This window comes from Rissa tridactyla, chromosome 8 (assembly GCF_028500815.1).
Source record: "Rissa tridactyla isolate bRisTri1 chromosome 8, bRisTri1.patW.cur.20221130, whole genome shotgun sequence".
In the NCBI taxonomy this organism is placed as follows: domain Eukaryota; kingdom Metazoa; phylum Chordata; class Aves; order Charadriiformes; family Laridae; genus Rissa; species Rissa tridactyla.
The window spans coordinates 3,160,301-3,184,596 of NC_071473.1; the positions used below are offsets into that span (position 1 = coordinate 3,160,301).

At 43.7% G+C, this 24,296-nt stretch overlaps 1 protein-coding gene across 6 annotated transcripts; it reads right to left on the reverse strand.

Annotated features, from left to right (window-relative positions):
* Positions 1-1,402: 1,402 nt before the first annotated feature.
* On the reverse strand, positions 1,403-23,755 carry SNX8 (sorting nexin 8). 6 transcript variants are annotated; one of them, XM_054210477.1, is made up of 13 exons: positions 23,509-23,755; positions 22,005-22,088; positions 18,564-18,645; positions 11,411-11,601; positions 10,160-10,277; positions 7,321-7,442; positions 6,869-6,949; positions 5,734-5,894; positions 5,186-5,318; positions 4,028-4,096; positions 3,062-3,211; positions 2,515-2,664; positions 1,403-1,718 (listed from the first exon to the last, which is right to left on the reverse strand). In XM_054210477.1, the coding sequence occupies exons 3-13, from the start codon at positions 18,595-18,597 to the stop codon at positions 1,605-1,607; spliced, it is 1,323 nt and encodes a 440-aa protein (XP_054066452.1). In that variant the 5' UTR covers positions 18,598-18,645; positions 22,005-22,088; positions 23,509-23,755; the 3' UTR covers positions 1,403-1,604. The 6 variants fall into 6 exon arrangements, with proteins under 6 accessions (XP_054066452.1, XP_054066451.1, XP_054066450.1 ...); XM_054210476.1 differs by lacking the exon at positions 23,509-23,755 and adding an exon at positions 22,406-23,492; XM_054210475.1 differs by lacking the exons at positions 22,005-22,088; positions 23,509-23,755 and adding an exon at positions 19,683-19,759.
* Between the last annotated feature and the right edge of the window lie 541 nt (positions 23,756-24,296).

Genomic DNA, 24,296 nt, shown 5'->3' on the forward strand with positions numbered 1-24,296 from the left:
TCACGTTGCATTGAATTTTCTAAATTAAAAACAAGACAAAAAAAAAAAAAGAAAAAAGCTTTTGTGATTGGAGGCTTTAAATATATTTCCTGCTAATGGGGAAGTTCCCCAATGGGAAAATACTGCGCCGGTTCCAGTTTGACAGCGAGCACACATCCCTGTTAGCGTGCTTCCTTTTGACCCACTCAGGGAAAACGCTAAGAAGCCGAGTCTCAAATTCTCCTTTGGCAGCTGTTTTGGCCCCAGAGAAGTTGGGTTCAGGGGAGTCCTGTGCAGGTCGAGTTTTGCTGCACGTGTTTGCGGATTCGTCACTTATCAGTTTTTCTGGAGGATACGCACAATTTCCCCTAAGGGAACATGACAGGCAAGTTCTCCTCCCCCTACCCTTGGCTTCACGAGGGAAAGTCACCGGAGATATAAAGCGAAACATGGAGAACGTTTAGTCCCTTTATCGCAATCCCGAACCATCCTGAAAACCCCATTACCAAGGATGGTGCTATTTTTAGAGAGATAAAGAACTCTCACTTAATTGTCTTCTTGACAAACACAATCCAGTGCTACCCAGAAAAACGTAGGACAGCAACACCCTGATAAATACTGATTTTTTTGGCTAATGAATTTTATCAGGATCCTGTGCCAGGCTGCTGGTGTAACAGGATACTTCATCTGATATTAGCGCAAAGCAAACACCAGCCTTCGGGACAGCAGCTCCCCAACAGCCCTAAAGAGCTACTGAGCAGATGGATGTCAGAACCTCCAGAAGAAAATAAGCAAGCTACCTTGTAGCTGTTCTGCTCCTCTAGTGCGAGTCGTTTACAATCAAGGAGTGTTTTATTCAATTATTTTCCTCATATAAACGAGGAAACTCTTCCCAGTTCCTGAACCCAGTCATCTTTGGCCTCAAACTGAAATACATGAGTGCCCAGGCCGCCCTACAACCGCGAACCGGAACGCGCGGACAATCCCGTCGCCCAGCCTCGCTGGGACAATCGCTGTCACGCAGCAGCGCTGACCCCCACCCAGCTGGGTTAGAGAATCCAGCCACTTCATTCACCTGTTTTGCCCTAAGGTCTAGCAGTAAGAAATCAAATCCAGACACCTATCAACGGGATGGGGGATGGCCTTCGGCTTTCCTTACGCACGTATGCCTCTAGCACAGGCCCTCCCAAGCCTAAAAGACAACCCAGCTCTACAAGTGCTTCAGATATCCCAATTCACCTCAGCACTCCAGAGACATGCAGAGATGCGTCAGCGCGTGTGCAGGTAAACGCTGTGGGAGGACTGTTAGTACAAGATGCAGAGGCATCAGCAGCAGCCCCGCAGCGCTCACTGCACCAGGGCACATCCTGACCCCACGAAGAGTGTCTGCAGGTAACAAACACCAGCTCTGCCCCAGAGCATGTCAAAATTAAGAGATTGTCTTTATGTCCGTATGTTCTGCCCCACATCCAGTCTGTCTAAATCAGAGAGCAGCTCAAAGCAGCGGTATTAAAAAAAAAAAATTAAAAAAATAGCTGTTTGGAGGATTCATTCTAACATCTGGAGGTAGAGGTCCCACCCCTTCGTTGATTGCACTTCTTGCTCCACACTAGATGCTCAGAGCATTAATTGGAGAAGAAGTTTCCCTCTGGAGGTGACAACGGTGGAGTTGGCATACTGCTAGATCCCACAAAGAGGCAGCTCAGCTTCGGCTTCAATTCATTCCAAACTTTACTCATCTGTGAACAGAAAAGGAGAGAAAACAGACATCACAAGATGGTAGGTAATCATCTCACCACGCTGTATTTTAGCGGCAGTTTCAGAGTACTCAAAAGCACAACCGAAAATTGCTGAAGTACTTTGGGGAAGTCCAGCGGAGGCAGATCGTCCCTTTTAGACTGGTGCTAGAATACAGCGCTCTGAGCATTTCACTGAGCACACGGGGAAGGGAGATTTCCCACACCTCAGTCAAATTCCTTCAGTGCAGGGAGGGAAGGGAGCCGAAGGAGAGACTTTTCTAACGTAACGAATGCAAGAGAGACTGTACATGGGGAATGCTGAAGGTCGTACTTAGGGGTTAACAAAAGGGAGCTCTTGGATTTAGAGCAAAACCAAGGAAGTTGTTCTTTGTCATATAACTTCTGTGTAGCACAACAAAAACCAGATTCATCAAGCAAACACACCTCCTTCATTACAGACTAGCTAGTTATTTAATGGCGGGGTCTTCTTCAACTACCTGTAGGGTAAAGCCATCCACAGACGAGAGAAGGGTGGGGTGAAAAAAAAAAAAAAAAAAGAAAAAGAAAGAAAAAAACCCATAGCAACTTGCAGCAAGAAGAAACACTCTTTTTAGAGGGGTTAGAGGCCAGCCTTGGTCCTCACCCCAAGCTGGAAAGACTTTTGGTGACTTCTTAGGAAGTTATGAAAGCACCCAGCTGGACAGATGGTTAGAGGAGGAAGGCACACGGGTGAAAACAAGTACATTCAAATTCTCATTCATATTTTGGAAAAAGAATTCAGTCCAAAAGAACTCACCTCTTTGTGACCCTGGATCTGGGAGTTGACAAAGGCCCCCAGGATGTGAGAGGTGAGAGGCAGGTAGATGTGGATAAGCTGTGTCTCCTGATGCAGGCAATACAGAGAGAAGTAGTTCCGCAGCTCCATGGTTAGGATAGCATTTTCTTGCTGAAAGAAGAGGAACTCAGTGAAATACGCTGCTAGGAAGAGGGTGCCAAGAAGGTTCACTTGCAGCAGGAGAAAACAGCATTCCTCACCATACTAGCAATGCAAACACATACCAAACACCTAAAAAGGCAGTTCCTGGACCCATTTGATACCACAGCAACTGCACTTTCCATCATGCAGACTGCTGCTTTCCACAGCTCCTGCAAGTGACATGTTGCCAAAGAGCCCGTAATAAGCGTTGAGGAAAACAAATGCGTTTTCCTTGTAGCACAGCAGGCAGCTCCAATTACCCAAAGTACAGGTCACCCTTTCGGTCTAATGGCTTTCTGCAAGTATGACCGAGGCACCATCAGAGGAGTCCAGTTCCACCCTTTGCTCTCCCAGGCACCTGCCCTACCTCCACAATTCGAGACTCCAGTTGCTCCACCGATTCTGGTTCTTTGTTCTGCACGGTGGCACTCATCATCTGCTTCTTCATCATGCTGTACTTATGCAAGGCTCGCTGGTGCTTGTGCAACACCCCCTTCTCATGTCTTTCACACAGGTCCTTTATGGGAAAGGGAAAAAACAGGTACTTAGTGGAGGCTAAGAGGCAGCAAGCACACAAGCCAAGTACATCAGGAACACAAACACATGGTCACACTTTATGTAATTTCTATGCTGCAGATTTTTGTTTCTTTATTTTCAAGAGGGTAAAAAAAAAATAAAAAATAATGTTGGCAGCTAAGAATTAAGAAAGAAAGCTGCTTGGACCCAGACCAGTGATCTTAAGAGGCAATCTGGAGCATCGCTTCTGCCAACATTTTAGATCTTATCAGGCCTCTTATCTTTTGTGTCCTTCTCAATATTAAGTACTGGCAATTAACTGTGGTAAGAGCTTGCTAGTGTCCTTCTACTTCAGTCCAGGCCTGGGAATGTCAGGAGAGGCTGCCACTTATAGTTTCAGCAGGTGCTTCTAAAAGAAAAGTGCCTTTGAACAAAAGGTCAGTATTAACAGAAATTCTTTTATTTGTAACTGAACTCATGTCCCATGAACAAACCAGCAGCCATCTAATTCACTGCTTTGACTCAAAAGCAGCCAGATTTTGAAAAAAGTTAGCTGATCCACATAGTTCAAGCAGCCATATTTTTAAATTCCTTGCAGGGTTTGCTGTTTGGCAAATGCTCATCAGAAGATGAGCTGATCAGTAAGGCTATTGAGCTTGCTACGGCCAACAGCCACTCCCCTCCCTCTGCCAGATGTCCAGTTCGCCTCTGAACTGGCCTCCCAGACAGTTTTCCATCCAGTTGGCATTACACCCTCCAAAGAGCACAAGCTTGCTCTAAACAACTTTCTTATTGGCAGAAGAACAGTAGAGCTCACTTTATAGGACTGGAGTAAATCCAGGAAAAGGTTCAGCTTCTCCACCACATCATTCTCTTCCTGTTTACCCTAGAAAACAAGGAAAAAGTACATTTTATGCAATCCTGGCAAGAACCGACATCACAGGTCTTCACATCCTTACACCATGCAGGCCCTCCACTGTGTTCTCCAGGGCACATCGAGGCTTACGCAACTGCATCAAAAATCTTTCAGATGGCGCTGCAGCGTTTAGTCCTCAGTACGCAGAACAAAGATCTGACTGGAGCAGGAGCAGCTTTTCCAATTGACTGATCGCTACAACAAGAGGAGTTTAGTTCCACAGTCCTGCGTGTCAGTCCTTTCAGCGCGCTCTGCCTGGAATTTCTTGCTCTTGCAGATTCCTTCCATCTTTCATCTTCCCTTCTTACAAGATAACTAATCCATTAAAGCTATAAATACCGGCATGTTCCCCATAATAGCTCATGCATCAGAATGCAGAGCTGAGACACCAAGCCAAATCTCACTACTTGTTTTTTTATTTTACTAAATACCGTCTTTTCTTCTGGTATCAACAGAGCATAAACTCTGGAGAAAGAGACCTGGTCTGACTGATCTATAAAAGCATGTGGAGGATTTTACACGACGAGATGAAGAGAAGACAAAACAATTACTTTTCCTTCCCAGACTGTCACGCTCTCACGTTATTCTAACAGTCATTATCACACTGCAAACTTACACAGGAATATGACGCTTCTGTCTGAATGACTCTCATGTAATGTTTAAGTATATGAATGTCAAAATTTGATTCAGAAGTAATTCTTCGGGATCCTCTCTAGCAGATTAATAAGACAAATAAGACAGAACAAGACTTTTGGACAGCTCAGTATAGTAGTACAGCTTAACTTGTCCAATAACCATTTGAAATGAAAAAAGAAAGCAAGTTTTTCCCCTTGCCCATTGTATTTTTCACATTTAAACACAGTCCGGGTTTTTCATTCAAGCTTGAACAAGCAGGCTGGTCGTTGAGGATATGAGTTTGGGCTACAATCTTCCCCTTAACTCTTTAAGTGCCTTTGTCCACAGAGATCATGGTTCAAGATAAAACTTAAGGCAGCAATGTACGTTCTTCATTTTACAAATGGGGGGGGTGGGGGGGAAGAAAAAGAGTAATGAACTCACCTGCTGCACAGCCTTATCTGCCAGCAGTGCAAATTCAACAGACAGACCCTTCAAGGCTTGTTTCAGAGTCCCCCATGTGCTATTATTCAAAGCAGCCCAGGAAGGAAGCGGTGTAGTGTCTGAGCCCAAAGCACTAGGAAGAAATTAAGAAGTATTCAAATCTAGGAGACAAATTCCACTAAGCAGATACACTTAATTGCAGAGGGCAGTTCAGAGTTTCAAATCCGTCTAAATAGCTCGCAGTGCTGAGCTCCTACTGCACAACCACAAACGCCAAGCTGTGTATATACTGGGGGAAGAGACAATAAAACCAGCACCTGAACATCAAAGTGTTTGTATTTTCTTTACTCTTGCTCTATGGAATGCAACTTTAGCAGAAAGCATGCCTTTTCTTCTTTTATAGTAGGAAAAAATTTATTATGACCTACAGCACGCGTTGAAATACTCATTCTTACCAGACAATTTGCAGGTAAACTTTACAACGGTTTTGAGTTCTGAAACAACAGTAGAAACGCTCACGTTAGCAAATCCTCTTCCCCCCAGCATACCTTAGTTCCTTTCCAAATATGAGAAGATCTGAGGCATTATCAATGGCTCGAGAAGCTATCCTCTCCGCACGGTCCCGAAGCTTATAAAAGCTATTATAAATATTTCTGATGAGCTCCCTGCTGGCAGCAAACTGGGCCTGTATGTCAGCTGGAAGGAAGTCCTGAAGAAATGCAAGAGATTACTAGTGGACAGATCAGGGGCACATACACGTACGTTAACTGTAGGCACACCACACAGTCAGCAGAGAGACAGGTTTCCCGCTTGTGCTCGCTCTCTCATGCCATCCTGTGACAGCTCTGAAGAGATTAACTTCACAGTTTAGGTGCCCAAGTCAGATGTTATACAAATACCCCTAATTTTCAGGGGCAGAAAGAGGTTCAAATACCGGGTGTTGACAGTGTGGACAAAATCTGCAATTCTACTATGCAGTTAAAACAACATTTATGAGGTTTCAAGCTCACAGGTTCTGATCTGAAGCTATTAGTAACTGCCACTCTGGCAAAGTCAAGCATGTACTGAAAGTTCAGCTCTTTTGACCTGTGCATCACTGGTAAAAGCATAAATTAAGCTCCAGTTGCAAAACCTTCTGCTAGCATTGCAGGAACCTGAACAACAACTTGTTTTAGAATTGCTCAATGAACACAGTGAATGTATATTTAAAACTCGCCATAGCCCTAATCACTGGGATAAGGAGATATATGGAAGACTCACAACTAACTTCTCTATAACAATCCAAATTACTCTCCCACAGGGAGAAGACAACTGACAGAATGAGGGCATGAACACATGGCGAAGACATCAATCTAGATATTAACTTTTAAATTGTGCAGTATGCGCATTTGTTTGTTATGCAAGTACAAGTAATTACTGAGAAACATGTTTTGAGCAGGATTCATTGTTTAATCTTTATCGTATTCATGAACCAGCACTTAGCTAGAAATATCAGGGCCTCAAGAGTCAAATATTTATTTGATCTTTTTGATAAAAATCACAAGTTTAAAAGCCCTTCAAACTTTGGAAACAACTCTCTCCTACCTAAGGTCTCCATCACTCAACAACTGCCGTAACTGATCCACCTGGAGGACAGAGACATTTAAACCAGAATAATTTGTCGCAAGAAATTAACATACATACCTTGGCCTGGGTAGCTAATCTGCAGGTCATAAATTCATCTCCTACCCCCTGGACCAACTCTCTTAGCTTATTCTGTACATCCTGGAGAAGATACAAAATCAAATGATCACGCAAGAACTAAGTAATACACAGGTAGTTCACAGAGGTCTCAGATATATTGCAATAGTAAGGCACAACTTGAGCAGAAATAGCTTTGCCCAGGTTAGGTTTGATTTAAGCAGAAGCGTAGTATGTATTCCCCTAAGAACAGTTACCATTTTCAAAATACTATACTCCTGGCATTGAGTGAAATTACCTTCCACTTTCCAGCTGTAGAAATACCTATTGAGAGAACATTCTTCTCATCACAGGGAGCAACAACGTGTAGGTCAAGAGCAATTCTGAACTCTGTACCCAGCAAAGCAGTTACAGGAAGATATTCAAACTCAAGACTATTGGTAACAAGTACTCACTGAGCCACTGAAGGACAGAAAGAGTTTCAAGAGCACATCTTCTGAGAAAGGGGGATGTCGAGACACCAGGTTTATAAAACGCTTCAGTGCTCTCCTCCTAGATTCTATGAATTCTCGATCAGCTATGGGAAGAAAAATTAAATTTCAATTAATGCACCACATATTACAGCTGCTCAGAAAGAGAAAAAAGAAAGCACTCAGTCCAATAATTTCTCTGTACTTACAACCCTTGCTAAAACACTGCAACAGAAATAAAGAACGATTACCTGTAGTCTGTTAGCTCCCTAAAACAGATCTTTTGGATTGACCACCAGAACAAATATTCTTTCAAGATCAGTGCCCATCTTTTTCACGTAAGACATCAGAAAGTACTTTGGAAGACCCGCACAGCAAGCTGCAGTACATCCAGCCACAGTCCTTACTTGTCAAGCTAAAAAAGTTCCCCTCATCTTCCTGAAACAGGAAGTTTCAATCTGGTGTTACTGCAATAAAGCATTAAATCAAAAATCCTGGAATTTTTCAGGAAAGATGAAAAACTAAACTAAAAGAGGTTTCAAGAAAAAGAAAGCAGTGCAGAAGAAAATTAAAGGAATGTTCTTATCCACGACAACACTATCATATCACAAAAGGATATTATTCTTTTGCCTCAGCTTTAAGCTGGGACTTTGTTGGCTGTATGGACTCTCTATAATGATCCTTAGTACAGTATCACACATCACATGATTTTTCTGCCATTAGGGTTGCAGATGGTGCTTTTGCTTTGTTCTTATTTTAGCCTACATGGAGATTTCTGAAGTCATCTACACGCTTCCTACACAATCTGCCTCAGTTTGCTGCTATCTTCCAAAACGAGCAGAGCAGACTATCAATCTTTCTTCATCTGACAGACAGATGAGAGTACACCATCACAAAAATAAGAGTGTAACTTAGTAGATGAGTACACCGAGTGTAAAATGCACGTAGCTTTGCCCATCTGGCTCTGGGGCTAAGGAAGTTGCAAGAGTCACACACCTATAGTAATCCATCAAATCCTGTGTCCTGCAATTCCATCTGTTAGCCCATTAACCTACTCAGAAACAAGAACTATCCACTCTGTTTCCTTTTTCCTGTTTGCAGCTTCTGTTAAGACCACTTACACAGCTTTTCTACGTGAGAGTCACTGGACTAAAAGCATTCATCACTCTCTGCCTTAACATAGTTTTGGACTGTATTAGGACTGTACTCCTAGTACAGTTTTGGAACTAATACTATCAGTTTTTTCTTAAATAACTAATATCTGTGGGAAGAAAAGCACCGGTGAATGCACAGAAATATCAACACACCAGCAATGCAAGGAAATAACAGTGACTGAAAATCATATATATATAGGTAGCTTCTTTCAACCCTCTCTCCACTGAGATTAACCAGAGAAGGTCACTTTGCTTACAGGTGTTGCATGAAGTGGAAATTCTGGAAAATCTGGCTGAGAACACCGAATCAGGTCAAATTCAACAGACGGGTTTTCGCAACCTCAAAAGAAAGGTCTTCCCAATTTACATTCCATCATAAGAACGTATGACCATCGAAGATTTTTAGCACTATTATTTTGCTTTGTTCCAGTTCACTATACACCCTGCTCTGCTCACTGTTTACCAGTTCCTCTTTACTGTAGCAATACATGGACTCCTTGACTGAAATCAATTATTTATTGAAACACGTTAAGCTTAGCAGCATGGGCAGGAGACAAGACAGTGAAAAGCTTGCTCTTTCACAGATAAAGCAGAAAACAAGACAGGATTTTATACAGTTATGCAACATTTGAAATAATTAAAGTTTAAAACCACTGCCAATATTTCAAATTAGTGAAAAATGTACCTGAAGGAGCTTTGATACGCTTTCAGTCTTGGGATACTTCATTGGTTTCTATTTTAACAGCCAAAATGTACTTGAATGAACTGACACCGATTCCAAACTCAGTTTTTAGTTTCTGATTATCCTTTTTAGCTCCTTTTTAGAACAGGAGAAGAGGAAAAAAAAGGGGCAATAGCTACTTTAGCTACTTTAAGGCGGTTGGTTCATCTGACAGAAAAACATCTTTTTGTACGTAAACTGAGAAAGTGTAATTACTATTGCCTGCCTCATAAGGCTTCTGCGCAAGGCAATACTATAATAAGCAGTGCTGAAGCCGTTCACTTAACGTCACTGTGTTTGCCAGTCCCTTTTAGGTATGTGTGAGGTCAGGACCCTACACTAACTCAACAGGATCAAGCATAGTCTCACCGGAGAAGCAATTTTGGTTTTATGCAATCAGCTCCTCTGCAGTTTTAAGTCTTTTAATACAGATTTGGGGTTTTTTTAATCTTTACTCTTCACTTGCTGTAGAAAAACAATGGCATTTCCACAAATCTTTTCTATTCTGAACACTTCACAGAACACCACACTACAACACGTACTGCAGCTGTTCAACAGTATGGTAGCAATTCTACGCTGATAGCACCACAGCACTGATCATCATAACCTATTTTCCTAAAAAAACAATAGCTGTAACTCTGCCATGCTCTTGTGTAGAATTACACCTCAAATCTTACCAGAAAAGTCAGTAGATACCAAACTTCCACAGAAAAAAAAAAAACCAAACAAAAAAACAACACTGAAATTTTACATTAATGTCTTATGTATAGAGTATTTCTAGGATGGCAATAAATCACACCTCCAAATTGTGTATTATAGCCTCAGAGTTGTTTTCTGAGCCAAGCAGAAGGAAAGCATTTTGATCTTTTAAACACTTATTTTCAACAGTATCATCTTGATCACACCTGCTCCGTGACCCCTCCAGTCAAAAGAATGATCCAAGATTTACCTCCCAGCATCCTCTTCGGTGGAAGTGCCGGCACCATACGATATGGGAACTTCTGAAGCAGCATCTCATGGAACACCACAAAATCATTATATCGCCTATAGACCGAGCATTTGAATCTCTGCAATAGAGGAAGGGAGGAATAAAGCAAATCAATATGCATTTTCAAAAATAAAGCGGTAAGGCACATAGCTGAAACACAACAGCCACAGCCCCTAGGGCCTCCCTCTGTCTGCTTTGAAACCCGATGTTGATGTGTTGCAGATCTTAGATGAAGCTCAAGGCCAAGCTGTGCTTCTTTTTGATGAATTATCGTTCTACAGCTACAACCACAGGAGAGATAATAGCAACTGAACGGAGGCAATGGGTTCCTAAATTTAAAACCCAGAGAGACCACCAGGGTCACCGAGTCGTGCGCCCCGAAATCACAGACAAAAATAAACATTGAGTCCTAGAAAGCCCACAGAAGCATTCACTGTGTCTGCCCTTTCCTCGCTGCAAGTCTTCGACAAACTTAAGGACGTCAATCTAAAACACCCAAAGCCCCAAACATCGCTACAGATAAGTAACCCACACGTGTCTCTGAATACATACAAAAGTGACTACAACAGTTTGAGCGCTACTCAATAATTGATGTTTTGGTGGCCTGGAGGATGTAAATGGCTCACGGTCTACTTTGAAGAGGAGAGACTTCCTTCTTGGAAAAAACATACAGAAGCTACTGAAGATCTATTTCACTGCCTGCTCTATAATAGGAAGACATACATCATCTTTAATCTTCTCTTACACCAAGAGCGGAACATACAGGTCAGGATTGGGGCAAGTAAACTGGAAGTGGCCTAGACTCTCCACAAGGATTTGCAGTACCTTTTCAGTTTATAAAGGATTTCAGTTTTGCACTCTCAATGCAATTTCTTCGCTAGCTCAAAACAGTTTGCAATATCCAGTCACCTACACCAATTCATTATCAAAGCATTCAGTTTGCAATGTTATGCATCTGCTTTTGTACAGAGCTTGGGTTTCAAGAGAGTAGACCATCCATCAGACCTCAGTCAGAAGATGCTCCGTACTGCAGAAGACCAGGTCAAGACTGCACAGTGCCACTGCACTTAAAGTAAGCCCACACAACTGGCCGACTCAAAACCAGCATCCCCCAAGACATCTATCAAATTAGTCAAGACTTTGCCAACAGCAACTGCACAGACATTCTTAAGAAGATACATTCTCACTAAGACCAGTATTTCTTCACATTACCTTGCTGGAAACCTCGTATTCCACATGTTTCAGAAAAAGGCCCTTCTTCTCAGGTATAAGCTCCACCTGCACACTATCCTTACTCAATAGCTCTTGCAGGGTGTGGGAAAGCAGCAGTGGATTTCCCTGGGGCGCCTGCATTAGAAACTGTTCAGGTTCCCTCGGTTCATTTACTGGAGGCTTTGCCAAATCTAAAAGACAAAAAGGGAAAAAAAACAGTCCAGTAGACCTGATAAGATAAAGGGAAAGACGTAGCCTTAAAATATCCTGTTCCCTTGCTCAGAGCTTCTACAGTGGCGCAACACAACCAGAACAACCATCCAGCCACTCCCCCAGGAGGCTATGCTACTTCACACACGTTCAAGACGTTGGTACCTCCCTCTTCACAACACCCAGGAGCACCACCAATTATACCGAGTCAGAAAGACATCTCTACTGAGCAAAAGAGGAATCACAGGCCAAATTTGTCCTGTGAATCAGCTAAGAGGCCTGCATTTCCTGTCTGTCCAGCTCCCACCACAGCAGGATCTGCCAAAATGAACAAAAGCCTTGCTCAGCACTTTTGGATCCTGCCTAGAACAACTCATGGAAGGAAAGAAAATGTGTTATTTCACTGCGCTGCAGAAATTTAATACATTAACTTCACATGTCATTACAAAGGAAAGAGACCCTTCATTTGACATAATTTTAAACTCTATGACAGTATGCTTGAGCGGGCATGAATTACAATAATTGACTATGTCAATACGCTTAAGTTCAAGCGCGGGGGAATAAGGTTCCTAATAAGGGCTACCAACCCGACAGTTCCTCAGTCACAGCAAGCTCCAGCAAAATCTTTCAAATATACCTATTCCACTGCTTCTAGCTAAAAACCAAACAGCTTTTTACAGCGAGTTCAACCATAGCTGGACAGCTTTGGACAGAGAGATTCTAACTGATTCTCAGACAGATGCAAAAGTGAGAAGAGCTGGCTCTTAAGAATATGGCCCTGGAGGACAAACTACATCAAAGAAGGGGCAAAGATGATGATTCAGAGCGCTCTCTTATCAAATGACTGACTGCAGCCCATTATCTCAACTAGACTTCATAACTACATACATTATGTGACTGTAAAGTAAGCTTACGTTGTTTTTCAAAGTCCTTTTTTCCTACCCATTTCACACATGAGAAACAGGGTGAAAAATGTGGATATAATCCTGGAATCTATTCAACCCATACCTGAGTTCTGTTCTCCAGTCGAGAACAGATGGGTTGCTTCCTCACTGCATATGGCTGTTTAAGAGGGATACTGCGAGCAAGCTCTTTTACAAAGCAAGCCGAATCCACTGATGAAAAGTTACCTAGAAAAGCTAGGCAGTGTTCATCATCCCTTCTTTGCCATTGTGCAGAAGTTACAATCCTTCTCAAGCACACCTAAAATCTTGAGAACACAAAAAGACACTATAGAAGCAAGATCCATTTCAGTAAGCTTTGCTACGTCGTTCAAAAAGTTGGTAACTGTGTAAGAAATTAACCCAGGGAAGATAAGAACTTATATCCTTAACTTGAAAGCCTTGACCTCCTCCCGATAAGGATTTCCCACCTGTTCCTTCATGTGCTCTAGGCCCTGATAAATGGGAAAAACAGGTAATCTCCGATTCCTCAGACACACAGCTTCAAAACAGACACTTTGCTCTCTGTTCCATAAAACAGCTTAAGGAAACCAAACCAAATCCAGGACAAATGACCTTATCCCACATGTCTCATCAGGCTTCAGATTCCTGCTAATGTGACTCAGAGAAGCAAGTCTTAACACCTCTGCTTTAACAGACTAATGTATCACCTACTAACCCCGCCTACGTAGCAGCTTCTAAAAAAGTTCCAGTTACCTGCCAGAAACCTGTGGTAAGATAACACAAGCTAATTCAATGGGATACTGATGGAAAAAGAGATAACATATCCATATAGACACTTTTTGGATAGATGCTGAACTAGGAAAGAAACAAGGAAAGAAGATTCGGAATACAGATAGCACGGCAAAAGATTTTCTAGTGTAGAAAAATCCTTGCCTGCCTGACCTTTCATGAGGCAGCAAGGTATAAAACACCACACTATCATGAGCAAGTGTCAAAAGCACACAGAGAAAGAACTATGGAAAGCACAAGACAGCCTCCCTCTCCAGAGCAGCGGTTCTCTGGGTGCACACCCTTGTAATTCATAGTTTTAATTGCTCAAGACACATCAACGAAATGCAACATGACACAGGAGATTTTGTTACTCCTCCAACACACACGCGCGCTTACACGCAATTCCACAGCACTGTGTGTTGCTAAACCTTTGGCTCAGGTTTCAGAGGCCGGAACTACAAACCTGCCTCCCAGAGAGGGGCTAGCCAAACTGCAGACCACTGATTTCCCCAAGAGCAGTGCCAATCTGCGCTAACACAGCACTCCTCCTGCCCACTGAGTCACTCACCCTGCTTGCTATCTTTCTGTTGGCCAACCAACAAAGCGGGGCTTTCGTGGCACAAACTGTTCCTTAAATTGGGGCTCAGCACTGCTGGAAAACAACTGACACTCCCACTGGCAAAAGATAGGTATCAGGACAAAAGATTTATAGGAGGAACCATGAATCCTTCAGTGTTTCATCTGTAAGTCCTGGAACTTGCAGTGTGATCAGCCAAACTGATGTTGAGAAGGACCTTGAGATTCATTACAGTGATCCGAACCCACGTTATCCCACAAGACAACTACAGAGTGAAGTCCCACAGAGAGATCTAGACAAGACTCAGTGTTCCTGTGACAATTCAGTCACGTTGCTCTTTTCGTTTGTAATACTTCACCAATTTTTATCAAGTTATCCTCTAAATTTGCTTTTAAAAATTCACCTAGAGGAAATACCCTCTCTTTATCAGCAGTTCACACACTTGGCTCTTCCTGAAATATTTTGTAGCTTCTTTAGATCTCAACTTTGTCTAAATGTGTGAAATCACACAAATCAGACAACTGTACAAACAAGTTTGAGTAATTACTGTTTAATTAATAATCTCAGTGTGTTCCGTATAAACAAGACAGGTACTCAGAGTGAATTTACAGCCTCAAACACTGGTCTGAGAACACAATAAGATGACTTCGGAAGAGCTGTTAACCTGTTTTAGAAAACACTTACTGCAGCATTAACACTAACCCTGCAGAGCAATATATACTGAAGCTATTCTTCAGCCCATTTTTCGTTCTACTTACTAAAGAGTCGGTTCAGGAACAGCCTCAGGAGCCCTGGCCAGGAATGTTGGATAATAGTGGGAACTCATTGGTATGAGCTCCTGTGTTCAACCAGCAAAAGGATTTACATGCATTGTAACAAAACACTTAACGCTTCCCATCACGCACTCTCCGCTGGAGGACTGCTAATTTTGAAAGCATTCCCTTTGGTTTCAGCAGATCGTTATCTAGTAAAGTTTATATACATAGAGCAGTAAGTGAATACAGAAATGAGGTATGGAACGGTCCCCTGGAACACAGGGAAGCAGACAAAATAAAATCAGCTTTTTATGTGCAAGCTAGCCTTTTGTTACAGCAGAGTTTCTCAATCTGTTGTCAATAAGATATCAGGAAGCAGCCTGGTATAACTGAAAACAATTTGATATCAAAGTTAAAAAGAATACATATATACATACATATGCAAGCAAGCAGACAAGATGACAAGAAACAAGTCTAAAGAAGCATTCAAAGCGTAGCCTAATTTTTGTTTGTTTGTGAAGGAAAACAACTACAAAAACACTGCCTAATACTTTTTTTTTTGGTTAACAAGTCAGGTAGCCTTTGGACTGAAAGGAGTTGAGAAACTTACCCAGAAAACAACTGAAATAGAAAGCTTCGCTACTTTCTGCCACACATTTCACGCTTCAGTTAGTGCCCAACCTTCCCTACTCGCATTCGTACAACTACGTTACCAGTTTCCTCAATCAAAATTTCTAAAGCATTCAAGAAACCCAAAGTAGAATTTCAAGCGTCTGATTAGCTGCACAGAGGTTTTACATGTGAACAAGCACATATAAAAGAGAAGGGCAATGCAAGGGCTGGAAGAATAGGTGGTAAATCAAAATATAGATCTCCCTTCCTTATTTAAGTTCTGTCAAACATATTTGGAGGATTTATCTCCATTTTACAGATGGTTGCTACTCACAACTCTTCATTATATTACGTTGCTAATCAGCTAAATTTATTAGACAGACTTAAGCAGAAGGTGCCACAGAATTAGTAGCAGACTTTCTAGAAGGAGAAAGGAGTCTGAACGGAAGCAAGCCTTTAGGAAAAACAGCTAAGACTTCTTCTCCATCGTGACAGGCCACGGCCTTGCGGAGTAGAGGGATCCAGCTCACGCAGGGGAGTACGAGAACTGGCTATTTTTGTACACAGTTACCTCAGATTTCTCCCTGGCAAAAATGAGGGCTCCACTACAAAATCCTGGGCCAGCAATCCTAAACCAGCAACGTAAATATCATTCATCAGCATTTCCCTTTCCTTTCTGTCTTCTCATGAAAAGCCTCAGGAATTATGGAAATGCCTTTCCCCCTTATTGTGTCAAACACATTCCTCCATAATTCCAGAATTCAATGTCCACATCAACCTCTCGGAAAGCTGGTGCAGATTTCAACTACAACTTCAAATACATTCCCTTCCTTGTCTTCTTTTTTCTTTTTTTTTTTTGGTTCTTACATAATTTGAAATCCCCTAAAAATGAGAAAAGAAAAACAGAAGTCCCACAAACAAAACAGAAAAAGGCAAACAAAACTCTCTTCCTATTAAAGGCTTTACGTATTTTTGAGACAACTGTATGCAACTTATTTGGGTTTTTTTACGGAATTTAAAACCATGCAATTTTTATTTTGGAAGGAGCAATGCAAAGGAATGAGTCTATTTTATCTAACAAAGCTAACTGATATACAGATGTATGTTCGGCGTGGAAGAGAGGTCCCTACTACTTATTAAGTACAAGAAAAGTAATCATATTTAGCTTCACTCTAATTAAGAGATGGTGCGATAGTGTCCTTCCTTCTCCCTCCCAACAATTAACTTGTAAATACAAGCCATCCAATGCCAAAACCAGACACGATAAAATAATACACACACTATCATAAAATTAGATCTTGGAAAACAGGCTCTAACATTTTGGTTTTCTCCTTAAAAAAAGCTCAGCTTGCTCAGTGCAGATGTCAAATATGCATCCTGTGCTGGATAGTCTCGTTTGGGGGTTGGGTTTTTCGTTTGGGGGTTTTTCCCCTTTGTTTTTGAGGTCTTAGGGATAGTTATGGTTTGGGGTTTTTTTGGTGGTTGGGTTTTTTTTTTCCAACTAAGTTTCAGATTGCTAGTCAGTACTTGGTGCTTTTCAAGATGAAGCACAGAAGTAATGGCACAACTCAAAAATAGTCAAGTGAGGTTACCCAAGCTTTATTTAAAAATAAAAAAGCACTGGCATTTCTGCCATCCCCTACAGCTGTAGGCCTCTAACTGCTTCTCAAAAACATCGCAGTCACATACTACACCAGAAAAAACAAACAGCACCAAGTCACCTCCTTCCAATGTCACACAGTAAATCCATGTGACAGAACAAAAAACTAAGTTTAAGCCTAGCGCTCTGTTCTTTTAACCATTCTGTTAGATCATCAAGTGATTAATTAAGTAATTTCCCAAGTCTGGGAATATAAGGAACACATTTCACTTGCAAGTCAGCCACGGAGCCATAGTCCCAAACTGCAGCAAACACAATAAAGTGAGATGGAGCTACACACACTGAAGAAATAACAGGATTAGGGGAGAAAAGTCCATCGAGGAACATTCCCAAATACACCAGAGACAAAAAGTCAACTCCTCACCAGGGCAGTTCCCAGCTCACCATGTAAGATTGCTCAACTATCATTTTTTCACACCCAGCTCTAACAAATAGGTTGGAAGTGTAAAAATTCAGACTCAAAAAGGTAACCCAACAAGCAGTAACACATACAACCATCCTCCAGGAAACTTTTACAAGGTCATTGTAGCTTAACTATAAGACTGCCAAGTTTCCACAACCATCCTTCCTCAGGCAGGTCAAGAAAACCCAATCAGAAGAAATTGTTTATCATTTTGTTTTGCTGCTTATCTTCCTTGCATGTTTCTTATCCTCTTAATTACGCTGGGGGAAAACTTGATCCTACTATTTAAACATTAAAAAATGGCATGCCACTCCACACACTACAGTCTCCAGATGGTCTTTTCACACATTTTATAGTTAGAACAAGCTCATTCCCATCTCAAATTCTGCTGAAAAGCAATTACCAAAGCTCCCTTCCTTTTGTACCAGTTCCACCTGCCTGTAACAGACACATTTCTCTCCATCAGCCTCCACCAACCCACTAAAACTTGAAGACTGTGGGGGAAATCAGGGTGGTTATGTTGAAATTCTACCGACTGCAACTGGTAGAGCCCTCCCTACCAAACCCTCCTACGGGCTGCACTCACAGTTAAAGATTTACCTCTAGCAGAAAAGGAGACACCCCACTCCCTCCCCAGCCAACACACCTGGATTAGCTCCCCGCAATCATTGCAAAACAGGCTCAAACGGGAGCAAGAGCAAAAAAGAAGAAGAAAAAAAAAAGTCAATGCAAGCGACTTTGCAAAACTGACTTTAATGTACTGGACATTATCCTTTTTTCTTTTCTGTCTTGATTGTGTTAAAGTACTTTTAACCCTGCAAAATAATAAAAAAAAAAAAGAGACAGCATTTGCATGTGCTGTCACAGGTGGACATCAACAGTCCCTGTCAGGACTCTCATTCTTACTCAGGAGACTTGGATCCCCCTAGCATATTCAGTGACAAACTGCTGATCTCCAAAAAAAGTTATGTGTGCGTGTGAATCTTCCAAGATCACCGAACCCGCTTCATGATGCTAGAAATAAAAGCATTCCTGCTTTCACAGCATTATTTTTCTTTTGCTAAGATCATTAGATACCTTCTCTCAGAGTTCACAGTATACGCTTTGTCAAAGAAAGCCAAGTTTTCTAAATAAGGCTGAGTATATCAGACAGTTACAGAAGCACCAGTGCGGAGGTTAATCAGATCAAGAATAGTTGGAGACAAGTGTTTTATCTCTATAAGGCTCCTGAAGCAGATGGTAAATCCATGATAGACATACCTGAGCAAGCTCTCTCTTTGGTACAGTAGGACATTTTTTCCACAAAGGCTGCTGTTCAATATCCCAATATCTTACATCAGTCCTGGACAGAAATATTCCAAAATAATTTATTTATAAGATTTATCTGCATCAGGAGCGTCACAGGCCTATCAAAAGCACACTCATGCTGGACCCTGAATGTAATCCAACCAAACCATTTTTCCCTGCGTAAAGCTTAACCACCCCACTAGTTTTTCTTTCCATACAGAGAAGAAAAAAAAAAAAAGTGCTATGCACGGAGCAGTAATTGCCAGCATGAAACTTCAGCCACTTTAAGAGAACTTTACAAAACCGTATTATCCCGTTTCCCTCAGTTTAACTGTTAGGAGCCCGGCATGTCATTTTCTTCACTCGCCCAGGAGCTCCCTCCATTTCTCGTTTCACAACAAGTGCTGGCAGCGTTTGGCTGCGACGTTTCTCCACCTCAGATTCGGCTCCAAGCTCTTAAAACTCAGCAACCTTCGGAGCCGCTTCTCCCCGCTCCTGCTGGACCTGCCCGCGGCGCGGCTCGGCCAGGGGCAGAGGCGGCCTCGGCCGGTATCGGCCCGGACAGCACCCGCCGAACCGCTCCATAAACCGCTTTAAGGTGCCGCTGAGGCCGTTTTGGCGAGGAGGGGAGGCGAAATAAAGTCATTTCAGCGCGACCCTCCAGAGGAAAAGTTCTGTTCCCCGCGCTAAGCCCCCGGGAGCTGACCTCCCGCCCGCCCGGCGGGCACCGGCACACCACCGGCCGACCGACGCCGTTCCAGCCCCGGGGGGGCGTCAAACGCCGCCGGCCCCAAGGCGCCCGTCAACGCCCCCCCTTCCTCACTGCCACGGGGCAGGAGGGGAACGGAGACGCCCCCGCCACCGCGAAGCGGGCAGCACCGGGGCCCGGCCATAGCCTGGCTGCGGGGCAGCCCCCTGAGGGCCCGGCGCCCGGGGGAAGAAGGCGAAGGCGGCGCCTTTTTCCCTCAGGTTTTAGCGGCGGGAGCGGCCCCCGACCCCTCTTTTCCCCCACCCCGAGGAGCCCCGTCACCCTCTCCGGGCCGCCGGCAGGAAGGAAGGGGCATGGCGGCGGGGGCGGCCGCCGCCCCGTACCTGTGCCGGCGCCTGCGGGCGGCTCGCCGTCCATCGCGGCGGCGGCAGCAGCAGTCATGTGAGGCCGCGGCCCGGCGGCCGCCCTCCCCTTCCTCCGCAGCGCCGGGCGGAGTGGGCGGGGAAAGGCCGCCTCCCGGGGGGCTTGGCTTGTGGGCGAGCTTTCGGACATGCCAAAATGCCACCGCTTGTGATAACGTCCCCGGAGGGCTTGGTGGCAGTGGGGGCTGAGGGCTGCCGGGACGGTGCGGGGGCGGTCCCGGGGGGGCTCGGAGCGGCGGCAGAGCCCCCCTGCTGCTGGGGGGAAAGCGCTTCTCAACCTCTTCAAAAGTAGTAATAAATCTTTCAAACTGTCTAAAGCATAGAAAAAGAAGACATAGGCCCACGGGCTTGATTCAGAAATCAAATTAATTTTTTTTTTTTCCAGAAAACTTGAAAGGGCGGTTGTTGGGAACGTGAACGTCAGGCAGATTTCACTGTGCGCTACAAAAAGTAGATAAATTGTTGGTAGTGGTAATAAAACAGTCCTTCCAGCCACCTGGCAACCAACTTCATATTTCAAGCCCGATGAGCTACTCCAAACCAATTTTGGTATATTTTCTTTCAGTGACTTCTCTTTTTCCATGGCATTTAATTTCTGCTGACATCTAGTCCCTCAATCAGGGTGTTTCCTATCCCAAATATTTTTGATATTTTGGATGCAATTGGATTTTTATGAAATATAAGTTAAAGTAGATATTTAATGTTTTTTCCAAAGGAAAAGACATGGTAGCATTTTAATCTATGCACCAGAAGGAATGCACTAATAAAGGTAAATATGGTAGAAACGAACCTTATCCTATTCAGGAAAGCAAAGAAATATGTGCATTTGGAACGGAAATATGCTTTCTAAAACTGTGTAAAAATAAGAATTTCGGGTATGAATGCCTCACATTTTATTAGTGATTTTTTTTTCCCCACTTCCTGTACTTTATTAGTCAGGAATGATATGGTTGACACTGCTGAAAAATAAGGCTTCTGTTTTGTACAGTGGTTTTCCTAAAAACATCATCAAACCAGCAAAATACAAAAATATGTATAGCTTCTGGACCTCCAGATTAAGACGCTCCCAATCCATAATAATGTTTTATGATTTTAATATCCAAAGTATTGGATGCATTCACTAATGCATATTCCTGATATTTATTAATCTTGGGAAGATAAATCATTATCTCCACTACAAGCATAGCAAACTAAACCAGAAAATCATAGTGAGAATTATTTCAGGTGTAAGTAATTACACATAATGCTCTCCCTTGAAACTTTTCATGCTGCTACAAAGATGTGAATGACTTGAGCGATTCCCCTTTTCCTTCTGCCTCTCGCCCCAGTGCTATTTCAGCTGAGATCCCCACAAGCGTGGGCGCAGACTAAAGCTGTGGATAAAATTAAAAAAGCATGGCATTATTTAAGCTAAGAGGCCCTTCAAATCATGTTTATACAGCAGCCGAGTGGAGAGTTTTGCACGCTCAGCACTTCTGAAAACTAAGCGCTACACAATTTTTCGCCTATATAGCATTTTTTGAGAAAATGAATGGAGGAATCAACATGTTCTCATTTAGCCATAGATTTTTGATTGGTCTGTACTTAAGCTAATAGCATAACTATTTATTTGGTATAAATAAGACATTCTCAACTGAAGATTGCTTTTGCAATCCATGGGAGGAATCTTGAAGAAAAACACTGTGAAAAATAATTCAATTGCAGAAATAATTTTTGAACAGGGCCAGAAAGATTGTGCTTGATATAAGTTATTCAACACTTCCATATTTGCTGTAAACACAGCAAAAGCTTCTGGAAAACCTATAGCATAAAGAAACTATAATCACCAGAGAAAGAAAGAAAAAGAAAGGGCACTTGTCAGCAGGTTCCAGGTAACAAAAGTAATGCAAAAATACGCGACTACCTGAGGCCCTGGCCTTTTAACGCGTCATTCTGTGCACGTCCTGTCAGTATTAGATAAAATTTCATACAGATCACAAGAGCTTGCTTACTCTTGCAGAATTCAGTTTAGGAAAAAGTGCTTTCAGCTCTGCTGTTCTCGGAGCACTTGCACTCGGTAAAATTCATGAGGCATTGTTGGTTGAACAGTTGTGTTACGAGAAGCTATTCCTGCTAGGTTTCTTTCCCAAAATTTCCCATTAATTAGCAATTGACTGGGGCTTTGAGCAACCTGGTCTAGCGAGAGGTGTCCCTGCCCATGGCAGGGGGGTGGAATTAGATGATCTTTAAGGTCCCTTCCAAACCATTCTGTGATTCTATGAATTCTGCATGGGGAATACTTACAGGAACAGGCAGGCTCAAGCTGCCAGTGCCAAAATCTCTGGTTTTAAAAGTTGTTCTGCTCACCCTCAGATTGCTGAGCAAGGACTGGAAGACAAACGAATAGCAGTGAGATAGCAGCACAGGGACTGAAGGGAAATTTCAACAGAAGGAGAGGGGGAAGGAAGGAAGGAAGGAAAAGAAGATAAATCACAAGTTCCTGTAAAGTAAGGCAAAGTGCAAATAGCAGACCATGGAAAGATACAAAAGGAGGATACAACATTTAGATTCAGTGTTTAACCAAAGTGATTGTAAAAGCAGCAGTTAGCTTACAAACAGGAAGAAAGGTAACATGCAAAAATTGCATATTTCAACGACACAGACAACACGAGAGTGGTGAAACGTAGGTGAGAGAGACCACATACACGCTCCTGGAAGAGCCGTGTAACGTCGAGGAGCCAGCTGGGACTATGGATTGAACCGCAGCACATCCTCCCTCGCATTTGGAAAAACATATGTTTGTGACTTGTGTCAGGAGAGGCAACAGCATTTGCTGTACACTTTAACATGCCAATGCTGCTGCAAAGCAGGAAGTCGAAGTCTGGTCAACTACCATGATATAACAAGAAAAAAACAAAACAACTGCACAAAGTGCCAGTCATCATTTCCATTCTCAAGCATTCCCCATAGCGAAAATACGGAATTGACACGCTCAAACAACTGCAGTTGAGTGGCGTTAGGATGCCATCTTCTGGCTAGCTGATAGTTTACAGCACTAGGCTTTCTTGGTTTAATTTCTTATATATCTTCTCTCAAGATTTTATCAAAATATGAAAGATACTGCAATATAAGATGGGATCTAAAATGCTAAGTACAATACCTGATCTGCCCTTCTCATGAATTTTTTATGCTGGCATTCTTATTCTGTATGTTTTGATCATTGGATCGAAAGCACTGAGCTATGAGAAAACGAAAAACCCTACACAAAAATGCAAGTGTTCATCTAGGAAGTGAACACAGATGAACTATTGCTCAACAACTGTTCTTTTTCCTCGAAAAATGTCACCAAAACCTCAAGATGGTATCCAAGGCAAATTCCAGGTTCCCTTTGTCACTTTGAACGTATAACATTAGCATGCGTGCTGAAAAAAATGACACTCCACAGGTATTTACATCAGCCTGAGGTGCCCGAGACAGAGGGTAATGGTTTAACCGACGAAGAGATGTCATCTGTCTCAGAAAGCTGGTCACCAGCACGAGAGAACTTTACCAGTTTAAGTCGTATTAAGACGTTAAGTGAGGCAACACTTCAGATAACTGGAAAACACTAGAGAGGGACACTGGACTTGCCCTTGTCTGTACCACCGCACCGAGATCACCGTCTCCAGCCTTTGGAAGGCCTGTCCCACCAACCGGAGTGTCACAGCGGTGGTGTGGGATGGCGGGCGTCACTTTTTACCTCACGGAAAACGTTATTTAAAAAAACACACGTGTCTTGCAGAGATTTATCACAACGCTCGAACGAGACCTGCCATAATCGACCCGCAGCTGGCCTGAACGTGGCTCGCTGAGCTAGCAAGCCGCTCCCGTCGCTTGAGACCCCACCGGACGACGGCAACTCCATCCCGCCATATCACCCGGCCCCTCCGCGGGGCTGATGTGGCGGCTCCCGTCGGGCCGTACCATGTGGCCCCACAGCCCGCGGGGGGGGTGCGGCACCTCCCCCGTGTACTCGCCGCGCCCCAGCACAAGAGCGCCGCCTCGCGCCTCCCCCTCTGCGCCAGCTTAGTAGCGCCCGCGCGAGCACCGCCGGCCCGCGGGCGAGCGCACGGCGGTGGGGTTGTGGGGGGGGTGGCGGGCAGGTCTGGCGGCAGTGTGCTGCCCTGTCACCTCCCGCCTGGCAGGGAAATACGCCGAGCTGCCCAGAATGCGGGAGGGCTTTGCTCTACGTCTGCGCAGTTAAATGTCCCGGCGCCTCCTGCTTTCTAAAAAATGGTTCGGCCGAACCCCACCTCGGTAGACGGGAAAGCGGCGCCATCTTGGGCTCAACCACAGCGAGGCGCAAAACTGGGGGGTGGGGGGTGGTGGAACTGCGTGTGTTGCGGGGCGAGAAGGAGAGGGACCCGCCGCTGGCTGAGCGAGAGAACAGACCAGCAGCTAGGGCGGAGTGGGGAGAAGGCAGCGTTGGGCAGAAGCTGCGGCGGGGCCCGGGTTGGGTTTCCCCCCCATACCCCCCGTTCCGCGCCGGTTGGTAGGCGCCGCTGCGCGAGGCCCGCCGGGCCTGGCGCACATGGCCCGGCCGTAGGCGCCTCCCCG

Bases quoted from the DNA above. Each gene is read 5' to 3' on its own strand.
- SNX8 (XM_054210474.1), bottom strand. From the start codon at position 19,740: ATGACTGCTGCTGCCGCCGCCGCGATGGACGGCGAGCCGCCCGCAGGC. The intron at 6,950-7,320 runs GTGAGTACTTGT...TATCTTCTCCAG, and splicing joins TTCTGTCCTTCAGTGGCTCA to GATGTACAGAATAAGCTAAG. The intron at 1,719-2,514 runs GTGAGTTCTTTT...TTCTGTTCACAG, and splicing joins AGATCCAGGGTCACAAAGAG to ATGAGTAAAGTTTGGAATGA.